The sequence below is a fragment of the Sinohyriopsis cumingii genome, chromosome 3, assembly GCF_028554795.1.
Source record: "Sinohyriopsis cumingii isolate HCF-2022 chromosome 3, ASM2855479v2, whole genome shotgun sequence".
Classification (NCBI taxonomy): Eukaryota; Metazoa; Mollusca; class Bivalvia; order Unionida; family Unionidae; genus Sinohyriopsis; species Sinohyriopsis cumingii.
This window is the reverse complement of record NC_142963.1, coordinates 54,775,189-54,801,275: the sequence shown is the minus strand read 5'-3', so window position 1 is coordinate 54,801,275 and position 26,087 is coordinate 54,775,189. Positions and strand designations below refer to the sequence as shown.

The window sequence follows — 26,087 nt, the reverse complement described above, 5'->3', positions numbered from 1 at the left end:
GTTCACAACTTAACTCAGTTATCTTCATTCTCCTCACTCATATCACAGTTACCTTGACCTCTGCCTCCCCCTTAATTTTGGGGAAGGTATGTAAGTTATTTAAAAAAGAAATAGTTGGCACATGGATGGACAAATGTGCTAGACTGTTGTGGGCATGTAAAACAGGCATGTTCTGGAAATCGTGTATTTCATGGTAAAAGAGCGATGATAATCATTTAAGAAAATTCTGATGAAAATAGATAATATATATTATCAAGACTTGTAGAATTAAAAAGTCTACATCCAGACCAGTGCTCAATGAATGCTGTGAGAAACAATCAACATAAAATAAATAAAACATAATCTTTATGAATTTCACGTACATGTAATGTACAAGGATATTTGTAAAGCTTTGAAAAAGACTCTTTCGGGAAGAAAAAAATCTTACAGGTTCCAGGCTATAAAAATTATGCACCAAGGCATTTGTGTGCAATGCACTTCGTTTGTGAAGACTTCATCTTTATAGAAACCAGCATCAGCCATATTGAGATTTATGAGGCATGGCATATGTACTTGTGTTGGGTTGTACACGGCACTGCAATCAGCGTAAAAGTACACATACCTTTCATTTTGTAACAAAGGAAAACTATTTATTCACGTAACATTTCTAACAGCTGAATCATCAGAAAACAAGTTTTATTGTTGGTGAAATTCTATTGTATTTGACCCGTTTCTACTAAACAAGTATCAATCAGTAGTGAATGAGATGTCAAAGTTCCAGTGAAGTCAGATGGGTTTGATCACAGCAGAAAAAGAGATTAAGGCTGTTAATCAACTGTCAAATCCTAATCAACAAACTGACCAATTATATGTAATTTGACACATGTCTTTGATAAACATTACTCTGCTGCTTTAGTCCACATATTTCTAAATCCATTTGTGATGTTTGGAATACCTGTATTTTATCATATACCATATTTAGACAAATGTGCCAAGATTTTGGGACTTAGTTTTTATGTTGGAGGAATAAAAACTCCCATATTAATTGCGATAAAATCAGCTGTTTTGGGGGTTATAAGTGATTAAGATTTGTACTTTTTGGATGGCAACTTTGCTAAATTTTATTTGGGGCAAAGTGCAAGGCTACAGATCAGCATAATTTTCATGAGACTGGCTGACATAAATAAGTAGACAGATCTAGTTTTGATGATGAAACCAGAACACCAAAGAGATAGGGAGATTCATGGACTGAATCATGGAATATTACAATCTCGTAGGCAGAAAAACAAGAAAACAATGGACCATTATTAGCTTTATGTGCATGGTGTTGTGACTGTGGAAGGAAAAATGCACTGGGAACCCAAGGAACGGGTCCAGAACATAAGGATTTTAATCCAAAACCTTTGTGGAGAAATTTGTTAAAAAATACGAAAACAGAAAAATGTGACTATAGAATGTTGTACTGATTAAAGATGAAATGAAAAAATTGAACAGAATGTTTCTTCTTCAGTTCCTTGGAAATTTTATTGATTTTGGCACTGAGAATTGTTGTAGCTGTAACATCACAATCAAAATAGTTATTAACTGCCTTAATATTTCATTTGTTTACTATAACTCTAAATAATTCACAATTTTGTTAGCATTAGCAATCTCATGATATACATATTGGTGACAAGATAATACAAATATAATGTTCTGAATTACTGCATGGAGAAAAAGTGTTGTCATTGGGACTCCAAGTTTTGGCCTGGGACTGCAACTTTTTCCATGCAACGAGTCCTGGACTAATTTACTAATGTATAATCAGCATCTGTGTACCCGGTAGTTTGGTCTACTGATTTCTCCTAACTACTGGGTCTGTGCAATTAGTAAGTGTATATGGTATATACTGCAGTATAGACACTAATATCTTTCACAATGAAATCACCACAGTGAACAATATAAACATAGACCAGTCATAGCAATGCCATATAATTCTGGTTGAAGGACAAGAACTTTTACTGGCCATTTTATCTCACCTGTTTAAGTTACCTCCCTTTTAAAAAACTGTCCAAAGACTAATACTTATTCTGAAGTTTATATCTCCCCCCCCACCACTAAAATTATGTAAATCTCTTATTTCTTTTGGTAACAGTGCATATTGTAGAATAAACTGACTTAACATCATAATTCATCCCATGTATAAAAGGAAATTAGGAAATATAAGCAAATGAAAAAACTCAAACCAAAACCACAATGCAAATTTTTCATAACTATGACAGTGACCAAGGCAAAAGCATGCATGTACTAACAGTTTTTGCTTCATAATGATTCATTCTAAGTATAAGAAAATCCATCATGGGATTTAGAAAATATAAGCAAATTGAAAAACTCTAAACAAAAGCCTTAATGCAGAGTTTCTATACCTGTTATCTTGACCCTTAGGTCATAGTGGTGAGTGAGCATGTCATAAAATAAATTGTTTTTTTCAAAATGACTAACGTCAAGCATGACAAGAATCAAGTGGTTTGGGAAATAATAGCAAACTGAAAAACAAACTAAAACATTAACACAAATTTTCTTTCTGGGATACTGACTCCAATTTAAAGAGCTGAGAGCACGCACGTCACAGAATTAATTACTTTGACTTCAAAATGCCTGTCAAACAGTATGAGAATCAATGTAGCGTTTAAGAAGCATTTGCAAATGAAAAACTTTAACCAGAACCTTAATGAAGTGTTGACTAAGAGGTCATCAGAGAAAAGACATTTTGTCTTGCTTCCCAGTAATGTACGCTTGACAAAAAATTGGTAATAAAGGTTTGACAAAAAATTGGTAATAAAGGTTTGACAAACAGTGGTAATAAATGTACCAGATTGGTGGATCAGTAATAATTAGCAGCCATGCACATTAATATATAATTTTCAATGTAAAAGATTTTCAATGCAACTATGCAGTAGTAAATCAAACCTGAAATATATTTCTTTTCAGCCCAATTTTTGCAAGTAAAACTCTAATACAAGTGAAATTCATTATCACTGTTCTATTTTAATGTAACTTTTGATACTACTACAGGGTACTGCAAAAAGTCTGGAATAAATTTTACTTTAACACAATATATCATAGGAATTTCTTTCTTTCTGAATTTTCAAGGCATAGAAAGATGAATGGTATCAAATACCAGATGTGTTGATTTCAAGCACTAATGTAAAAGTTTTTGAAAATTATTAATTTTCTTGACCAATGAACACCTTGTCAAACTATCCGATGATCTTCAATACCTAAAAGTAAAGACATAATAGAATGAAAGAGGACTTGGCATCCTTCTCAAATTTGCTATACCTATCTGTTCTTAATACAGAGACAGAGATAAATAGATACGGTAGAATAGGATATGAATAATTTACAGAGACAAATTTGACTGATGATGGATCATATACAAAAACATACAGATTCAAGTCAAGGAAAATATGCGAGCTTTCAAAAAATCCATAATTTCTCATATATCATACATGCCATAAACATCTATATGTAAAACTGAAGCATTTTCATGTCTCTTTTGAGGATGGTTCTGTAACTCCTGTGGGTGAATGATCTGGGAAGTTGTCTAATAACGACAAACTACTGATAACAACCAATTCATCAACAGATGTCACAGGGTCCAAATCTTCAGATGGAGTCAAAAACTGACTGTCACAAACTCTCTCCACATGAACTGTATTCGTATTACTATTTTCTTCAGGAATATGATCCTCCCTATCATGTTCATTCTCCATAAAATTACTCTCCCCCGATTCTTTCTTCTCAACATTTATATCATCCTCCCCTTCGACTCCATCGTCCTCCTCATCTTCCTCTTCATCACCATTATCAACCTTCTCCTCAATTTCATCTTCATCCTCATCCTCTTCTGAAGTACTATAAAAGAAACAGAATTTAATGTTTCCTAGAACTGAGGAAATAGATATATGATTAGTCAGGGGAATATGATTTTTTAAAAACAACAAGAATAAACTCTTGTTATAAAGAAATAAAATGTTACAAAACATTCTAACTTACAATTTATATAATGTTCTTGTTTTAACAAAATAGTGTACAGTGGGCTTCATTTTATCAAGTCTACTGCATATAAAAAGGAGTCAAACCAAACAATACTATAGACACATGGCCTTAAGGATAAATGAGGTTGTTATAACTTATAAATTGATCAAATTGGACAGAAACAAAAGTTAATTCTTAATGCTATTGATATTGAGAAAATTGTAAATTGCAAAACAATGAAGCCAGATTTGAAATTTGCTGCCGAAAAACAGAGGCTGAGACATACTTTGTTTTCACTGATCTGTTTATCCTCATGTTAATTTTTTTTAAATGCTGAGGATGGTATATCTATCTGTACATACATCCATTATGCATACGTATCTATGCATACATATCTGTACGTACATCCATTATGCATACATATCTGTACTTACTTCCATTATGCATACATATATGTACATACATCTACTATGCATACATATCTGTACATACATCCATTATGCATACATATCTGTACATACATCCATTATGCATACATATCTGTACATACATCCATTATGCATATATATCTGTACATACATCCATTATGCATACATATATGTACATACATCTACTATGCATACATATCTGTACATTCATCCGTTATGTATACTTATCTGTACATACATCTATTATGATATTTCAAGGTTCCCCCCCCCACCTTTTTTAAAGAAAATATCCAGCTTTTTTTCCGCTTTTCTTTCCAGGATGAAATTCATTTTTCTGAGATTCACTTATAACCATTACTCAAATGAATTAACATGTTGGCTATGAAAAAAGTGCATTTTTAAAACAAAAGTAGTTTCTATTATGGGATTTCCTATAAAAATGTAATTAAAGAAGCGACCATGTATTAAACCACACAATGTATTACTAGAAACAAGCATAACAGTTCATATAAATTGAACTGTAACTCATTTTTATTTTTTTATTGAACAAAAATGTTTACGTTAATCTACTTAACTGCAAATGTTTGTATGAAGAAAAGATTTTAAAAAAGGTTTGTTTTCAATTTTGAAATGAAGCACTTACAAATTATATAAGTTTCAAGTTTTGTTTAGCATAAAATGTGGTGATTTGACTACTGATGCCAAATGAGTACTAGAAGTTCAGCGACCTGACATTGCCAAGTTTATCAGATCATTTCAGTCACAGCAAGTCTTGCACTTCATAGCACCAGATTGGTATCTAAAAAACCAGGGAAATCCCAAGAGCCATCTCTCTTGGAACAATTTATTATGAGACATTTTTGATGATGCTTGACCATTCTCTAATCCATTCTGATTTACATTATTAGTGGTTGCTGAATCATGTAAATCCAGAAGTAAACAGTGACATAATGCTCATAATGACACTAGGTTAATGTGTGATATAATCACCCAGATGTTAACCTTGGTGACATTAGATTGTTTCTTTCAAGATCTTTGCTGTATCACAGATTACACCTATTTTAACATTATTGTCACACAAGTGCAAGAGAACAAAGCCGGTGTATTATAATACTCGACTGCTAGTTCATAAAATGTTTAAATAGACAATAAATTTACTGATGACTTTTGGAAGTCAGGATTTCAAATTTTACAAGGCAACCTTACCCCTAAATAGCAAATCGGATTGATAATTAGACCTTCCAGTCCCGATTCAAGTACATGAATTTCATGTATAATATATAATTACCCCAATTTATACATGATGTAAAACCCTGTCTGAAAATTCTGAAAAGAGCTCTAAAAATTGAACTCACAATCAGTTCAATTAAGACTCAATTAAACATTTTTCCATCATCAAGTGGCATCTGACTTTCATCAATATTTGCACAATTTAAAAGCATTTCCCAGTTGGGAACAAACATTCTTTCTCCTAACTTTTTTTCCTTCTCAATAGCATGGGAACCCTGTATTTCCTACTAGATCATACAGTTATAAACTCACTATACTCACTAACATACTGTACTAGGAGGTCAAAGAACAAATGTATTCAAAATTCAAATACAGAGACATATTCATTTACAAAATTAAACCACAGGTAGGAAGATATGTAATGTGTGCAAAATATTTCTGGTTTTGAGCCTGGGTCCAGGTTCTGGTCGAGTGGCATCATTGGTAGGGAGCAGGGGGTATAAAATGATACTGGTTCAAATTATACAATGTGCTGAATTCATGCTGTTCTAGATTTTATTTTGGATGAAGATGAAGGTAACTACAAAGCTGACAGCTATGAATTTGACAATAATTCTACTATAGTAAAACATTGTTTTTACAAGTTTTAGCATTGAGTTTTGCCAGATGAAATCATATTATGATATACTGTGATATAATGATTGCATTCCAATATGTACTGGTATGTTTTGCTACCAATCTGACCAGTTTAAAACATATGCGATACCAAATTTCATTGTGATTTGCTGAGCCTATGAGTATTAATATAAAAAATAACGTTCTACAAATGTTCCTTCTCATTTTTGGAAGTAATGAGAAGGATTGTGTGTATGTTGAGATAAAAAATGAGTTTATGCCTTAAGTAGTGATCAACTTTCATATACAGATTATGTCAGCTTGTGTGTGGTGAGGTTACTAGCAGTCTCTCGAAAATAAATCAGGTTAATGAATCATCTACATCATACTGCTAACAGTTTATCATTTTCACCATCTTCCTTGGATTTAAAACCAAAGATATTACAAACGGTGCTCTTAGCCTGCAACAGACTATAAGAACTGGTTCAGGCTTATCTGACCATCAGCCTTTACTAAACCATGCATTTGACTGGTTATGGTGTTCTTTCATACCACAAAGTAACATTTGATGTATAACAGAAATAGTTCCTTAACAAGTTTTACCAACAGTGTTAAAATACTGACAGTGAAAAATATGTAATGATATGAATTGCAATATGGCAGTGAACCAATATGTACCAATATATCTTTACGATACAAATAAGTACCTATATTTTAAAGATTTATAGGTCTACAGCTTTCAAATGAAATACTTTTTCCAGCAACTGAGATTAAAATCTGAAAATGAATCACAATTTTCTTTTATTTTCTACTTTAACAACCCAGATCTGTAATGTGTCCAGAAAGTGAAAATAGTGAATAAAACAATGAACAAATATAATAGACATATTCAAAATTACAAATGGCAAAAAAGTAAAATCTTGTGGATATATATATATATATATATATATATATATATAATAAAAAGAATGTTTTGGAAGAGAAGAAACTGTTTGTAAACATATCATCTGGGACTCCTTAATTTGTTAAAGAACACTGAATTTAACTATAACAGGAATAAGATCATTTAAAATCTACTTTAATCAGTACTTTGTAGCATCCAAATGTGTTAAATCCAATTCTATTACATAATGTCTCTACATTTTTATCTTTCAAGACTGAAAATTGAAGTCCAGAAGAACCATTCAAATTTTTAAAAAAAATACAAACCTACCCATAATCTGGTTGTTGAAAATTAGAATGATTGGGATTGTGGTACTCTAAAGTCAGATCTATATTCATCATGTCTGAAATAAAGTAAAAGTTATTACTTATAGATGAGAGAAAATGGCAGAAATTCAGCATTAAAATTTAAGCAAAAAATGCATGCAATAGACTGTTATTACAAATATAGGTTGACATTACTAGAGACAGTCATGAAGAAAAATATCCAGGTATATCAAAAATAATTTGTCATGTACAAGGGGCACTTTCCCCGTCACTTGATGTGATGACCCCATCAGAGGTCTTGCTAGGATTTTAAAACGTCCATGACTCCCATTTTGGCAAAAAGAGGATTCCCACCAGCAGAAGTTGCAGTCCCCTCACAAAAAACTGTACAAATTAGAAGAACTATTGGTTGCCACTGAGTTGAACTTCTACATTCTTTATAACAATGACAATGCTCTTGTTTGTCCATCAGAGCGAGACTAAATTTTGTCAGTCCAAAGAATGTCTTATTCCAAGCACTAAGCTGGGCATCACACACTTTCTTACACTTAGCTACTGTCACATCCGAACTTTCAGTTCTAGCATCTCGAGTACTCTTCTGACTCTTCATTAGTCTTCATAAGTTTTGTTGTTTAACCCCAAAATACTTAACCAAATTTGCGAATGGCATTTTGTCTAAGTCTCAACATGTCTTGATTCCGAGGTCCTGTGCACTGCTCATTCTGCTATGCTCAGAAATTAACACAATAATAAAATATAAATTTGTTTATTTGATGTACTCTTATAAATGACCACATTTACATCTGTGGGTCTTTCTGCCTCTGAATTCAATCACAGTAAATATCAATACATTGTCCCTCCCAGCTGCCAGTTAAAGCCTTTGAACCTGCCGCCCAGCTATTGCAACATGTTCTTTTGACGTACTCTTATAATGGCAACCTGTACATCAATGGGTCTTTCATCTACTAAATTATGTAATTGTAAATATCAGTACAGCTAATTAATCAACACATTTTCCCACTGAGCAGGTGGCTGAAGCAGGACGGGCAACTCTTTGAAATTTGCCACCCACCTATTACATGCGTATGGAGGACTCCCGCCTAAGTGATTTTTGGCATCCAAGATAAAACCTTGGCGTCCAAATAGCATGATTAAGCGTTTCTGAGACCTCTGCCCATCCCCTGACACTTCAAGTCTCATACTTAGTTCTTGTCATATGTTGTGCATCCTTACCAAAGTCTCATATAGCTTCTGTCACTTGTTGTCAGTCCCTGACATAACTAGTTCATACACAATTATTGTCAGTTGTTATGAAACATTGCCACTCTCAACCTTGTACATAATTACTAGCATATGTGCACCTGAGAAACTACCAATCTTGTACACAATTTCCATCTCTTGATGAGACCACATAACACTACATCTTGTACATTATTCCTGTTACTTGTTCTGTCCCATGACACAACCAGTCTTGTACACAATTCCAGTCACTTGTTGTGACCCCAAAACACTACATCTTGTACACAATTCCTGTCACTTGCTGTAACCCCATGACACTACCAGTCTTGTACACAATTCCAGTCACTTGTTGTGACCCCATGACACTACCAGTCTTGTACACAATTCCAGTCACTTGTTGTGACCCCATGACACTACCAGTCTTGTACACAATTCCAGTCACTTGTTGTGACCCCAAAACACTACATCTTGTACACAATTCCTGTCACTTGCTGTGACCCCATGACACTACCAGTCTTGTACACAATTCCAGTCACTTGTTGTGACCCCAAAACACTACATCTTGTACACAATTCCTGTCACTTGCTGTGACCCCATGACACTACCAGTCTTGTACACAATTCCTGTTACTTGTTGTGTTTCATGACACCACCAGTCTTGTACACAATTCCTATTCCATGACACTATCAGCCTTGTACACAATTCTTGTCACTAGACCTCAAAATTAGATACATATACAACATAAATATAGAATACCAATGCCAGTACTACTGTCCTCTGCTAATGTCTGGACTGTTATAACAATTGCACCAATGCTGTCTCTTCCTTCTTAAGGAAGCAATATGCACACTTCAGTTTTGCTTCAACCTTCCATGTCTTTACAGTACACAGCAAGAACAATATTTAAGCATTCCAATCACATGATATTCTATATACATTAAGAAACGGTATGAGATCACTAAAAATAAATTCAAAATATTTCATTATTCCTGACTACCCATACTTATTCTAAAACTAACCAATTTCAAACCAGTCCCTCCGTTAAAATCATCCTTTTGCTAGTAAGCAAAAAGCATCTAAATTTTGCAGAAGATATGACCACAAAATGTAAGTAACTCTTTGACCAAAGTTTCTATGGTACCACTTTGGTCACATAATTCAGAAGTACCGAAATCAGCCAATAAGCTTAATGATGTTGAAGTGAATGATCATCTTAATGTATGGCTTGAAAAAAAATCTCTTTTCATGAAGAACTTGCAGGCATTAAATTTTGGAATATGCCGAATATAACCTTTCCTTTCAAACCAAATTTATGAATATGTATCTGAGGAAGTAAGGGTCCTAATGTTTTGAAAGACTGATTATTCTGGGGGTGGGGGCATATGGCTTTAATATGTAAAATGACCATTTTCATCCAAACATAACTTGTGGAAATTATGCCTCTAATGAACAAGAGAATCGTAATGTTTTCAAAGACTATCTTTTTATGAGACCTGTGTAACAACCATGCAATCTATCAATATTGGTAGCTAAAGATTAATATTAAAACTCAAAATATATTACCAAAACCGCTCTGGTGGCCTAGTGGTCAGAGCAACCACCTCGAATGCGGGAGGTCGTGGGTTCGATCCTCAGCTGAGTCATACCAAAGACTTACAAAATGGTACTAACAGCTGCCTTACTTGGTGCTCAGCATTAAGAGGTTAGAGTTAGGACTGGTCGGCCTGGTGTCAGGATAATGTGACTGGGTGGGACATCATGCTACATGTCTGCGGCATGATGCCCCAGTGCTAGACATCAGTATAAACTGCCACACTGCAGACATCATAGCAATATGACTGAAAAATTGTTAAAGCTACGTTAAAAATCTAAATCACACAGACACAAAATATATTACCATCTCTGCCCTCCCTGCGAGTCTGGTTCTCTCTGTCAATCTGATCTAGATGCTCCTTCTGAACCTGAACCACATGACCACTATCCGAACAACCTGCATATTCTGTCAGGAGGTTCTTGTTCACCTCTGTAAAGGTATGACCCCACTTAAACTTCTTCAGAAGGATGTCTCCCTGCTCAGGAAAACCTAAGTGAACATAATGAAATGGTAAAACCTAATATTCGCATCTATAAGTCTCAATATGTAAGTCAAATTCATTTCATATTGTGACATGACACCTTGAAAACTTAAAACATAAACATCTCTCAATAACACCAAGTCTTAAAGTTATGGTTGGTTCTAATCATTGTAACATCTTTGAATAACACCAGTCTTAAAGTTATGGTTGGTTCTAATCATTGTAATTAAAAACAGGTAATTGGCTAATAATATAAACTAGGCCTGATACTATTTTTATTTCCTTGTCACAAGACTGAAACTCATTGATTCTGCCAATGTTAATCAATCTTGGCAATTAAGTATCTGCCATCACGGACTACAATCACTGACCTGATTAACTTTTGCCCGACTACTTACATACCATTATTTTCAACAGTTTTTTTAATCTCCATAACAAAATTATCTTGGTCACAAGTAACTTCAAATAGAAAGTCTTGTTTTTTAAAAACTATAAACTGAACTCCTTCTCATCTGGAATGTTATCACAAAAGCAACCCAGGACAAAATGGTTGGTTCCATTACTTGCTCCTTACATTTCCATGGAGGGCAAATTGAAGTAAATTCTGATTCAACTTTTCTATAAATAATGCCCCAATTCACATTAAAAATCTAAATGTTTCAATTTTAAATTGCCACAAGTACATAGTTTAAAAGTAGATAAACCAATCCAAACTTCAATCAGTGTATGTATGCATTACTGCATTTTTCACACATTCACTGCATGTTGTTGTTTCTCCATTACATAATATTTGACACAATGAAATTTCAATGGACTATCCAACAGCTGTACAAATCTCTATCCCATACTTCATACTCTATATATTTCTGCATACCTCTAGTAGGTAACACTTACATATAGGACATCTATATGGGAAATTTGCTAATGGAAAATTAGAATGGCCATTGTGAAGAGGTAACCACTGAGTAAAGGTGACCATTAGGACAGGTTTGCTTCATCTTGGGGTAAAACACTGTGGACAATTAAGATAGGTGGAGGGGCACTACTGACCTTAGCAGCCACTCTACAGTACTAAGATGGGTGGAGGGGCACTACTGACCTTAGCAGCCACTCTACAGTACTAAGATGGGTGGAGGGGCACTACTGACCTTAGCAGCCACTCTACAGTACTATTTTTCATGAGGTATATAATTTCGTGGATATTAGTCACAAAAAATAAAATTCTCCCCAATTATTTCTGATTTAACAGCAACAAATGATTTGTGTAGATCAAAAATGATACATTATGGTAAGGGACTACTTCTGATATCTTACAAACCTGTTATGTACAGGGTGGCAACATAAGCCTCCAAACATGACAGAGTACATGGTTTTCCATAGTTGATAGGGTTGGTTGCAATAAAAAAAGGAAGCAGACGTAAATTATTGCCTTTCAGTCTGGCAATAGGTGTTTCTTCTATTTTTGCCCAGGAGCAATCCACAACTGCAATGCCATGCTTAGCCACAATCTCTCTACAAAAAAAGAAAGAAGTACAATTAAACCTGTTCCATAGGAAACTTGCATAGAAAACACATCCATTATGAACATTTTCTTTTGAAAGCTAAAGGAATGGTTGCCAATATAAATAAACCCCTGCCACTCATCCAGACTGTGGACGTATATTCAGGAAATCTTGTGAGGACCACATTCCACACAAGCATTCGTAACATTCATCTGAGGACTGAATGAGTAGATGCATACACAAAATACTGCATCCATGCATCAAACAAGTAAAAAAAGAGAAATATTTTGAAAAATAAGAGTACCTTGAATGGACCATTGCTGTACTGGCCAAAAAGAATTTCCTAAAATTCAAAAGAAGTCTGTTTCCATTGTCCCTTTATTTTTCTTAACTGACGAGTACTGAAACCATCTGACATTCTTGAGCAACCAAATTTTCCAGTAAAATATTTCTTAGACAATACTTTCCCAGTTATAATACCTTAGGGCTACTACCACTACCTCAAATCTTTCTTCCAGCCAAACATTTTCAATGCTGTCAAGCAACATGTGATGGTAAGACAGAGTGATGTCCCCTTGATATAGGGATTGGTGCCAACTCCTGTGCATTTCAGTTACTACTTGAGCAGAATTCTAGTATCTTTTTCACTGGTCCTATAGATGCCTTTGAGCTGAAGGGTCCAGACTAGAAAATGGTTGCACTACAAAAGATAGATGCCCATGAACAGGAAACTGTTCCCAACAAAGAAGGCAGTGGCCATCATTAGTGACTTTGACCCCTCTCACTGGAACTGCAAGTAGTTTGGGTTCACTGACACGTATTTCACTGAATCTGTCTGCTGTAGCTAACACACTCAGGAAGCAGGTCTTACAAGAGGTGAACCACTGAAGCTCTAAACAGTCATGACCTATTCTTCTTCGGCCTGAGCCAGAGCTTTGGGTATGTGAAACTAAACTTCGACAGAAGATTGGGAAGTTCTTTGTGTTGTCCTATATTCTCACTTCCATGATGGTGCTGAATGAGAATGTGGAATGGAAGCCTTCTATTACAATTGAAGATGGCTGTTTATATCCAAATCACCAAAGTAAGAAACTAGCAGTTTGGATTTATTGATGTTGTAAGTGAAGACTGTGGCAATAAACTGACTATGGACTAACATGAGTCGAATACTGGGTGGAGATCATGTGATTGTGATGCGAAAGTACATGTTATGGTGCTACAAAGAGACACTGGATCGTTATCTCCGATCCCCTTGGGCATAAACAAAGACTATCTAAAATCTGTGGTGGCCAGAAGGAATGCACAGGACACTTTAAGACTAAACATATGTGTATGATTTAATGGTATGGATGCCAGGTGTACAGTAGTACAAAATTTCTCCTTGATTTAATATAGGTGAACTAATTAGAACGGGTCTCTACTGTAAATGGGCTTTTATGTGAAGAAATAATAACGCAAAACATACAGGCTCTTTATTTTCAAGATGAGTATGGAAATTGAATAGCCATACCTATCTGCTGGAGAAACACACTGTCTTCCCACAGGAGAGAGAATCAAACCATTGAACCGTTGAGTAAGTTTTAATGTGCGAACATAGCCAAGTCTTGCAAGCTTCCGACCAGAGCATTTCCGGGGGTCACACTGTTCAAAGTCCCACATGGCCAACGGGATTGGAAATTTTTCTGGAGCATAGTAGGGAAACTCTTCATCTCCATCATCCTTATCTGAAACAATATGTGTATGATAATTTTTCTGCATTTCTCAATTCAGAATAATTGACAGAGTTATTTCAGGATCCATTCTAAAACTAAAAATTTGTGGGGAAAATTCCTCTCATGATTTTAAACAAGATTAATATGAATGACATATTATACACACCTGCCCCACTTTGAAATATATTATAAATTTTTTAAAGTCATATCTATGTAAAATAACTTTCGGTTATTGGATTGAATACAATCGGGTAAGATGCTTTAACATCTGGACATACATGATGAATTATTTGCACTAAACAGGGAGAAACATTTGAGCTTTTGTAATCCAGTGTAATCATCCTTGTTGTGGACAGGTTCATTATCTTAGCAATCTCATTCAGCAGTTCTTATGAAAGAAGAGTTTAAAATGTTCAAGATCAGTTTACATGCATGCATAATGTGTATCATTGTATCTATATCAAAGTACATGTTTTAGGTACATCGACATCATTACATGTCCTAGTTATTGTGTTTTTAACTGTTATGGGGAGTGAATGAACTCTGGGGGATTGTTAATCCCAGATACTGTAATCAATGGTGAATTTAGTGATATTGGTTTGATGGATAACTCATTGTGAAGGGACAAAGATTCTGTACCAGCAGGTCTGCAGGTAAGGGATTCCCAAGGGATCCTACAGCAGGCAGAGAGGAGTCAACTAAACATTATTCCTCAACTATTCATCATAAGTGGAGATTTGTTCATGGTCATCATTGTAACACCATGAGATAACCCCATTATATTTGCTAATGAAAGTATTAGATTTTACACCATAATGACAAACTACTGATAAATCCATACCTTAATCATAAGTGTCTATAAATCCAAGCATTGATCTTATCAGGTAACAAATGATACAATTTGTGATGTTTCTTGATAAACCATGCATTAATTGTATCAATGAAGAATGGCATCGTTATGTTCAATCCATTGATGAACTTTTTGTACACTAGCAGCACATGGATTTTAGTTGTTAACTTTGTGAGAGATGGAAGTTACGTGTTGGATATTCATAAATGAGTTATCTTACACCATAATCAAACATCTCATTTTCATTCTTTTGATATATATCTTTGCAAGATCCAATCCCACCTGGGTTCATCCCATTACAATGATTCAGATCTCTGGTCAAGGCATATTGTCCTAAATTAAATTTCATGTACAGAAAACCTTATTTTCCTATTATAATCAGTAGCTTAGTGAATTTTCATATGTATCAGACACATACTTAAAATTACTCAATTTATTTCATGCATGAACGATTTCAACATGATCTGCATCAATATACAGGGCAACAATACTCATTCAACACTGTGCTGAAACTAGATGGTCTGTGTACATGTAAATTCTTTTTATGCCAGGACCTTTGGAAGAGCAGTGATGAGTTTCATTTTGGCTACCTTCAGCCATTATGTAGTTGCATCCCATGTAATTTCTTGGGAGTTGCAACTCTATAAATCTACCTAAATCATGTACTTAAATTCATGTTGTTTCTCACAGGTAAGTGCTTTACCTTAGAATATAGATTTTAGAGTTCATTAGATAAACCTGATCATAACAAACATTAAATAGAGAAATTTAATATAGTTTACATATGATGTTTGTTTGCCCAAGGAATACTAATATACTAATAAAGACACATAGTGAAATAAGATTAAATGACTTGTTTATTCATGTATTCATTCAAATTTGATTGCTTTTACATGCTTACTTCGCAAGAAATGAGTTTACTACATGGAAAAACCCCTAAGAATCCACATCAATTTATGTAAAATACATTTAAGTTTAAACAATAGAATGGAGATTCCCCTTACGTCATTGAGACCCACCAGTATAGTGCCACATACATGTATGAATGAGCTAGGTAAAACTAGGTCAGGTAGGAATTTCCCTACCAATGCAATTTACTGAACCCCAAACAGGTTAAAGCTACCAAAAGTAACTATTTTGCAAGAAACAGGCATTGGAACAATAATGTACGGGCATCCCAACATGGGTAAATAAACTTGGGAGAGCTCAATAAAACGGGATTGAGTTCACAGTGAACTCAGTAAAATTCAGTAAGGCTACCAAAGGGGAATTTAACAAGTAAAGAACAAATGCTGAGGTGAATGCAGTATTGAATGTTCGATTAACATAATATGCATACCAAACCATTTTGCCTTTGGCATATCTGTTCCTCCAAAATTATTTGTCAAGTTCACCAAACTATACCGAGGTGGAGAGGTTGGATTTAAAAAGATGTGTATACAATACAAACTACAAACTCCGCAGGAAGCTCTCTCCAAACCCTGAAACGCAATGGTATTTATAGCATTAAGGCATGTGCCTCTGCAAACTGGAGTCTGGGGTTGTGGATTTTAAGACAGGGCTTGTGTTGTTTTTTTAAAGTCATGAGCCCTGTGCCTGTGTTGAAAAAAAAATTCTTTGAGCACTGGCTTACCCCAAAGATTAAAGATAACTCTTCTAGTATTTAAATACATGCAACAGTGATAGTGTTTACAACCTCGTTAGTATGTATTCATTATAATGAGCTTTAACCTTGTGAAATTTGTTTTTAACAAAATTTTTTCAATCCAGTGCAAGTATTAAATAAAAAATTTGATATGATACTGATATTATTCAATACCTCCATCCTCCTCCAAAGGGCCTTCATTAAACCTCTTGTCACTTTGTTTCTCACACCTCTGTTGACGTCTGTCAAACTTGTGTTGTTCCTTGAAGCTGGACTTCTTATGTCCAGATGGTCTTTTGTTTCTTTTCATCTAGAAAATAATAAAAAGGAAAAGGAGTTTTCAGTTGTAATAATTCTACAAATGTATAAAACCACAATAAAAAATAAAAAAGAATAAAATGGCAGTCACTTTAATGTTTAAAACAATACTACCACCTGTATGAGCACAAGTCAAAGACCTGGCAAGTTCAATACTTACACCATGTTTTCAACCAAGTGAATATTATTAGTTGAAGCGAACAAAACTAAAACAATACTTCCATCTCTATGAATACAAATGGAACACCTGTCAAGATTAATCCCTTTTGACATGTTTTTGTTTGAGTGCTCAACATCAAAGGAAGCCGATGCAGCCAACAACACTAGGCCAATTGGTTATTAAAAATTAAAAATATATATGAATGATCTCATACTTAAACCACCGTCCAACAAGTTGCACCATCAGTACTTTCTGATGATCATGGCATTAACACAGTGGCTTAAAAGTGGTAAAATTCAACTTAGACCCCCCCCCCCTCGGTTCCTGGACTTGCTAACTGCCTCTTGTACAGACCGACTTCAACCACTAGACTTGATAGTAAATAAAGAGTACAAAGAAGAATTAAAGTCACACTTCCACAAGTGGTACACTAAATAGATCATGGACGCCATTATGGAAAAAGATGTTACTGGTGACGATCTGTGCACAGTATTAGTAAACCTTGCAACCTCATTAATCAATCCGATTCACGCTGAATGGATAATTACAGCTCATGTGACATTGAGTATAAGATTGGACTTAATTATCAGTGGTTTTGGGAAAGGTGGACTTGTTTAATTCTGCAATTTGGGAATTATTTACCTGAGAAACATTTGTGAGTACCAATGATTTGATTTACATAATGTCAATACAGTGGTTTTGTCCAAAAATCTGTGAAGTGTGAGTTGTTGTTGTTGTTGTTATAGGGTTTAACGCCATTTTTCAGCACAAGATAGGCTATACATGGTGGCCAGTATTAATGATGGAGGAAGATCCCAGGAAAACCCCAGAAAGAACCACCGACCCATGAGAAGCTACTGGCAAGCTTTCTCACATATCGACATTGGCCGAGCCTGAGACTCGAACCCACGCAGACAGGTGAGCTGAAGTGTGAACTTTAATACACTGCTGTAATTAGTGAATGTACATAGTGTTTCATTAATAATAGTATTTCAAGAAATAGTTATAGTATTTTACAGGATTGTTGTTCTTTTGGATTAAAAATGCATGGATAAAATGAAATGTGCTTTCAGAAGGATTTCAACACTTCAACAACAGTTGTACTCGAATAAAGGATCGATCTGAATAAGTATTAAATTTAATTTTCATATACTGTTATTTTGTATTATATTTTTTTTCATTTTCAGTATTATTATTGTTTTAATACCTCATGCTTTTTCTCTATTTTCTCTTTATCCTTACTTACTTCATATATCCATTTAAGGCAGTGAGTGTAAAATTTCAGCTATTGGATACCTTATCAAATGTGTGCATTGAAACAATATAAAATGATTTATAATTCTTGTTTCAAAAGGTTAAAATAAAAAATAAAACAAACACATGTGAAAGCTAATATTTAATTACCAGATTACAGTATTGACCTTGATTTATCAAATACTAGTAGCTGTGTTAATCTCTAGGAAAGAAACACTATAAGAAAATGGGGGGGGGATCATCCTACCTGGCTCATTTTTCGTTCGGGATTTAAATTCGTGGTTCGGGGAAACAACGAAAACCACAAAAATTGGTCCACCATGAAAATTGATGATACTACAGTATTATGAGAAACTGAACATGTATCATCTGATATGTCAAATGTCACAATATCAATCTGTCTTTAATTTCTTTATCCAATAAACAGCTTAACAAAGTAATATCAAAGATGATTAGATTTCAACATAGCTTCATCTTCAGACAGTCACCTACTAAGTTTATTCCAGCCCAACAACTGTCAGCAAGTTAAACAGGCAACTGAGCATAACTTTATTCTTTACTGAATAGTAGTATGGAAAATTTCAATGATTGGTTTCTCAGCAATGAGATCTGTTAGCTACTCACCATCAGCCTGCAAAATAAAAAAGCACAACTAGAATTAAATATTTGTGTCATAAAAAAATGTATAATATACACCTGATGAGCAGATACATTCATATATGTACTGAGGTGTACAGATGGAAACCTCACAAATACTTGTTGATTTCTACATTAACTTCACCCACAATTGTTCAACAGAATAATAAGTACTTAACTTCAATCCACACAAAGAGGTAAGCAATCCAATTATCCTTACCACTGTGTGTTCCTTAGATGCTGTTTTGCAACTTTGATAATTTATGGTTATTACCAATGATGACAAAAGATAACTGCTGAGAAGCACTGTACTGTTCAGCAAATAGTTCAGCTCAAGTTAGCACAATGTCCAGTCACCACAACATAAAAACAATTCTAGCCATCATGGCTTCACTCTAATTATGAAATTTATTTCAAAGGGGACCAGTCTATAAAAACCTGATTGTGTGCCAGTCTAAACCTTTGATCTATCAGTCATGTATATATTGTAAATACAGTGCACTTTGAATATTAGCTACAAATTTGTTTGAAAGTGTAGTCTAGTTGCTAATGAAGGAATAGGTTGTTACAAAAAGTGTAAAATGTCAGACTTTCTCAGTTTTGAATGAAAAGTGAAAGCAATTTGACTTAAGTAAAAGAGGGATCATCGACAATCACCAAAAGATCTGAGGATAGAAAGATTCATACTCAGCAATAAGTGTACAGACCCAGATCTGCCATCACATAATGCATGGGCAGATCTGGGTCTGTTCAGTTTGTTAGGAGTAATTAATAGAACAAACAAATAGATCCTTATCAGCAGGCACATTATCATAGCTGCCAACCTTCCAGGTTCACAATTAGTGAAAATAGGGATAAAAAGTCGTGAATTTGGACATGAATTTGTGAAAAATACCATGACAATAACTCCATCCATTCTGACCGTCAATACTACATTATATCAAGATCGCAATATAAAACTAAAACACTAAATAGATGCAGAAATATTTATTTATCAAGACATGATACTGTGGCAGGCTTGAACTTCCTCAATTGCTTGATTGTAAATTTGTTTTCTAAACAGTTCGGACTTCTTGCCTGCTGGTTGATCTTGGTGACTAAAATTGTTGACAAATTTTCTGCAGCTAAGGAGGCCCTAAAGTCTGTCTTATTTTTCCTCATTAGAGAAAATACTCTTTCGCTGTTACTGTTGCTGTGAGGAATGCACAGGAGCTGCAGCACTTTTGGTTCTTCTACAGGAAAATTTGGAAGCGACTTTTTTAGTCTGGGAACATTTGTCGGAACAAATGTTTAGCATGGTCTCCAGCTGATAAAGGTAGATTGCGTTCGCCAAGAAAACTCACAAATAATGCTTCAGTGTTGGTAGCTTGCAGGTCTTCCGCCGATGGCTTAAAATATTCCAGAGCTGAAATCTGCGAATTCTTAATTTTCCCAACTTCTACGTGTTTTTTGCAACTGATGTGCTTCCTCACATTGTCTCTGTGAAGGCACACCGAGTGCAAAAAGAATGATGAATGTCAATGTTTAATAGCAGAATGCACGGCCAATTTTTGAAATATTCCAAATTAAACTTCCCTTTTATAGCAATACATTTCTTTTTCCTTGGTGGTGAAGACATTTTCAAGATCTTACATGCGATGCTGAATGGTAACTCAAATCAGTGTTGGTGACGCATGCGCGGAGCAAAATTCCGGTTAGGCCCCAGTTTCTCTCAAAAGCATTTGTAAAACTACTCTTATACATATGGATTAAAATAGGCTAAAATGCTTGCTACCGGGCCAACTGTACTAATCGGATGTAGATCTACTAATATCATGACCAGCAGTACCGGACCGCTTCAGCAACTGTGAATATCATGACTAGCGCTCAACAGAAAATCGGTTATTTTATTAAAGACTTAAAATAATTGAGAATTGGAGAATTCGTTAATTTTTGGCTTGTAGTGTGAATCGCTGAAAAAGTAAAATTCAAACCAAATTTGTGAGGGTTGGCAGCTATGCATTATGATAAGGAATTCAGGCTCTTTGTTGTTTGCAGTTCGACTAGACTTATATGCACAAATATATGGCTGTAACGTAATGAATTTAGAGAGATGAGTACTGCATCATAACTGAGGTAATCTTGTCAGAGTCAGCGTGACACATACCAACTGACATTAATATATGGACTAGGCCCATGACAAACTGCTAGACTGTTATTGAGGTGGTGATGCCTTTGCTTGATTGATTTTAATTAGAATCAGTTAGGATAATAGTCAGACAACTTCACTCATATGGAAATTTTAGTGCCTGAATTGACCTTTCTCTAAGTAAAATTTTAGAAACTCTAAGCAGTTATGGCTTGTTTTGATGTCTTCTCAAACATCTGGTACAGAATTTTGCTTCTTAAAACTGGTGATTCTTCTCTAAGTGCATAGTTTAGCACTCAAACCCTGTGGTAATCATACCGAGCTAGATGCCACAACTCTCTGAACTCCTCTCAGACTTGACTGTACCGTTGGTCAAACATTCATGAGGATCTTGCTGAAATTTTCACATAATTGAAAATGTTATTTCTGCAGCTCCCTTATGGAGGGTATTGCTGTTATGTCAATGGATGTCATAAATTATTAAAAACATGGCTGATGTGAATATGGCGTTTTGTAGTACAGGGATAAATATACCTACTTGCTACTGAGACTCACAAAAGTAAAATCTGTCAAGTTCTTAATTTTTTTTGCTTGACTTTGCTCACTGGACAGATGGCTAGTCCTTCCCATGAATTTGTTGTTGTTGTTGTTGTAGGGTTTAACGCCATTTTTCAACACACAATAGACTATACACGGTGGCCAGTATTAATGGTGGAGGAAGAACCCAGGAAAACCATGGAAAGAACCACCAACCCACAAGAAGCTACTGGCAAGCTTTCTCACATACATACCCACATTAGCCGAATCTGAGACTCAAACCCACGCAGACAGAGGTGAGATGGCAGTGATCCGTAACAGAGAGCACTTTAGACCACTCAGCCCCCCACCATGAATTTGAACTTCTGTATTAAAATATAAATCACACTTCCACACTACTAAGCTTCACCACTGTAACTAAGAAACAATAAGAACAAAACAAAAAGACAAACACATTTTGCATTTTATGTACTAGAGAAAAAACTGAATTCTGACCCCCGAGCAAAATTGGACCTCGTAGTAATTTAGAACACAAGATATTTTTGAGTAAGTCTAAGAAATTATGCATGCTGCAGAAATAACGTTCGCTGAATAATGACATTATAAAACTGCCACCTTCCTTGTAGGGAGCACAGGGGCACACACGAAATTAAGAGTATCCATCAACCGAAAGAGGGCTTGGAGAGGGGTAGTCCTATATGTAAGACCTCGATGCTGATATTTATGTTTTGGGCGTCCCAAAAGATAAATATCAGCGTCGAGGTCTTACATGTTGGACTACGGAAGGCGGGCGCCAACCGACAACACTGGATACCCCACCCCCCCCAGTTCTCTACTCAGTATCCGATACTCTCTTGTAACAAGCCCTGTGCTGTAGTAAAGTGAATGTTTATTGTTATCCCATAAACGAATCAATAATTTTCAACATCATGAGATTTACAGACTGCCTCACTTCCTATGCACCTCTCAAACGCTACCTATCATACGTTTCAGTGTCTTTGAAAACTGATCACTCGTGTCTAATCATTTTGTGATTGCAATTTACGTGCAAGATTTACAGACCTCCGAAATTGAAGAGTTTGATAACATGCAAACCTACGCACCTCCGAAACGGAAGATTTTTTAACAAAGCAAGTGGCAAATTTACGTTTTGCAGAAAATCTTAAAAAAATATTGTTGCGAAGACTTTTACTTAGTTGAAATTACACCTGAGACATATATTAGATTGACTTTTGCAAATTATCAGAACAAAATACCTAATGAGGCCCAAGGTTAAGATTATTTTGTGAGACACTCAACACATACGTGTCCGTCGAGTTGGTCGGCATAGAGATACTTTCTTAAATCGGATAGCCAAAATAGTATATCCACATTCATACGTGTACATCTGATATACACCAATAAGAGGCCATTACTGTTGACCTGTACATAGTCAAATCACAACTTTCACGTTTCTGAAAATGACGCGATTCATTCGGAACATATAACGATGACTCTATCATAAATGAATTTGCAATGCTTTATCTTCAGTATAAGTCACACGGGTAATGTAAGCACAATTACTGGTAAAAATTAAAAAATTATTTTAGTTTTAAAATTTAATCGTAATAAAGTACTAACAAAGTTTATTCATCGTGCTTTTTTGGTGATCTGCACAATAACTTCATAACAATTTCTAGACGAAATTAAAAATATGCAAGGGCTTTTATAAGAGCAATTCGGCATCAGACTAGGTAAAGAAAGTTGATGTTGGATTGAACAGTTACTAGTGCATGGGAAATCAAGCGTGAACAAGAAGTCGCGCGCATTTTCATTCATCTTCTTTAACATGTTCAACTATGAATGGGATAGAGGGGTAACATACAGTTTTTTGTAAGTACGTTTTATTTTTAACTTGTACATACGACATTTCTTAAAAATTATAATTTAGCGTAATGCAAAAATGACCTAAAATAATGACTTTACTGCCGCATTTCTACTGAAATATAAGACACGACATACCATGCATAAGATATATGCAAAGTTACTTAATTACCAACAATTTATTGGACTAGAGTGCCGTATTATTTTCCCGGCCGGTGTTTTTCCAAGCTTCGTTTATAAACGACGGTATTGTCGCGTCTCTGTCGGTGTATGTAGTACAACTTATTCGCAACAGCCGGTGCTTTCACTGTTAGATCATAGCACGCGACAGAAACCGGATTAAGCAAGATCACCCTTTGTGGTAATTGCCTATGAAAATGGCGATGTACGTTATCATTGAATTTGCCGTTAAGCTTTTCTCGAGGAATTTATACAATAATCTTCACTGAAATTTTGATGGACAATGAGCGAAATAAAGCGAATAAACGTCATTTAGTGGTATTTATAATCAGATTCTACAAAATGATACATATAGCTGCAAAATGTAATTCAGAGCGCTTATACGAACTATGTGAGTCGTACATAGAATACTAAAAAAAGTGGACTATAAATGCCAAAAGTCACCAAAGCATGAACTTTTATCAATGTCTGTCAGATACTCACGTAGATCTGTCGAGATCTGATTTTAATCAGACTGACTGGATAGCAGATCTCCAAATAGCAAGGACGCTTAGTTATCGGCGTTGGTGCAGAGTGAAAATCTGCAAAAGATGGGGTGGGGGTGGAGTGGTAATGCTTGGTAATTGTTGGCATTTTCCTCCAGCGTATTAGAAAAAAAAAGTCTTCACAATTGGCAGTAAATCAATTACTGAGAAGGTAAAAGAAAATGCCAGGAATTCCTTACTTGCACAGATGGGCTTAGAACGTGAGAAGGTAACACCTGGTAGACGTAACAATCAACCGAAAGTATCACAGTGAAACACATCTGAACCGCCCTACATACTTTGGTTTTGCCTCTACAGTTTCTTCCTCGTAATTCTGCGATGTGATCCAGGTTGGAGAGTACAAGATGACTAATGTCTACAAACCGCACAGCTCCCACTGGGATAACAATATGCTTCCATCTCCTGAACACCCAGCCGTCTATATTGGCGACTTAAATAGTCATCACCCGGACTGGGGCTGCTCCCACCCGATGAAGATAGGGGGCACTTGGTAGAGTGGGCAGTGCAAAATGTCACAAGGACTACTCACCGGACCTTTGTTGGGTTAGCTCCATTAGTGAGCATCCTTAGCGAGCAACCCAAACAGTTCTAGACGACATCCAACACAGTCAGCACATACCAATACTTATCAGTAGTGAAGGGGGATACTATAGCGTCAATGGGACTTAACATTAAAAACACCCTTGGGAACATATAACGTCAAGAGAAATTTAACATGGAGAAAAATCGTGGGAACATATAGCGTCAAGGGAAATTAACATGGAGAAAAATCGTGGGAACATATAGCGTCAAGGGAAATTAACATGGAGAAAAATCGTGGGACTGTTGAGCGTCAAGGGGATTTGAACATGGGAATAGGGGACTGTATAGCGTCAAAGGAATTTAAACAGGGTGGGACTGTATAGCGTCAAGGGAAATGGAACATGGGATTTTTTTTTAAAAAAATTTAAAAAAAATTTAAAAAAAAAAAAATAAGAAAGGGGTAGGCAATTCAAAGGCTATCTCTTTTCGAGAAATATGGCTGGCCCTGAAAAGGGCCTTTGGGTTTATGTTAATGTATTCATTAACATAAAGGGCACCGCATTGGTCTTCTTCTTGTCCTTAGGCTGCGTCTCACTGTTGGCCCGTAAACCAGCACTCTTTTCAGGCATCCTTGTCTTTCGACGTAGATCCTACGTATCCACAGGCTGGTGTTTGTCCTGTGGACAACGGTCCACTTGGATCGGACATACATGAGCAAGTCTGTCCGAAACATCATGGAAGACACAAGGGTGGATGACTCAACTGTAGTCCACATCTTGAAGCCACGAGAACAGGTGAATCAATGCATTGAACGGCGCTTATTTATAGGTACAGGAAGGATTGAAACGGATTGAGTTCATTCACCAATCCGAACACGCGTTACAGAATTCAGTCAGCCCGCATCCAATCCGAAGAGAGCAGTCTGTGACGTCACGTAGTCTATATAGATTCGCTAGCGCTTGTGTGCAGTCAATCTATGCGACAGTGATTCAACATGACGGAAACTCAGAAAACGATCCAATGGGGTGCACCAGCAGGGGAGACCGCCCAAGGGAACCCGGACTTACTTTCAGAAGAGGTGAATTGGGATTTTGTGGATTTTCTCTCCTCGCAAGAATTTGTTCCGGAACCTTCGTTACCTTCTTCATTACCGCAAGTGGAGAATTTTAGACAGAGACAGAAAGAAGAATTGGAGAAATTTATACAACGACAAAAGGAAGCGGAACAAGCTTTTCTCCTACAGCAACAGCAGCAAGAAGAAGAGGTAAGAAAAAAACAACAGCAACAACAGCAAGAAGAAGTAGCAGCAAAGAAACAAGAGGGTGAAAATCAAACGGTCACGGTACTGTTGGACATTTTAGCGGAGTTAAGAAGTCTAAAACAAATGTGTCAGACTTCTTTATTACGACCGAAGAGAATACGACCTTCCCGAGCTAAACA

At 35.7% G+C, this 26,087-nt stretch overlaps 1 protein-coding gene across 10 annotated transcripts; it reads right to left on the bottom strand.

Annotated features, from left to right (window-relative positions):
* Positions 1-329: 329 nt before the first annotated feature.
* Positions 330-24,754, bottom strand: LOC149802884 (18S rRNA aminocarboxypropyltransferase-like). Of its 10 annotated transcripts, none has more exons than XM_089952349.1 (8): positions 22,515-22,578; positions 18,725-18,867; positions 16,679-16,814; positions 13,808-14,021; positions 12,114-12,307; positions 10,618-10,803; positions 7,486-7,558; positions 330-3,876 (listed from the first exon to the last, which is right to left on the bottom strand). In XM_089952349.1, exons 3-8 carry the CDS (start codon positions 16,812-16,814, stop codon positions 3,507-3,509), a joined length of 1,173 nt encoding a protein of 390 aa, XP_089808475.1. In that variant the 5' UTR covers positions 18,725-18,867; positions 22,515-22,578; the 3' UTR covers positions 330-3,506. The 10 variants fall into 10 exon arrangements, with proteins under 10 accessions (XP_089808475.1, XP_089808474.1, XP_089808478.1 ...); XM_089952348.1 differs by having other exon boundaries at positions 18,729-18,867; positions 22,515-22,577; XM_089952352.1 differs by lacking the exons at positions 18,725-18,867; positions 22,515-22,578 and adding an exon at positions 24,655-24,754.
* Positions 24,755-26,087: the final 1,333 nt, after the last annotated feature.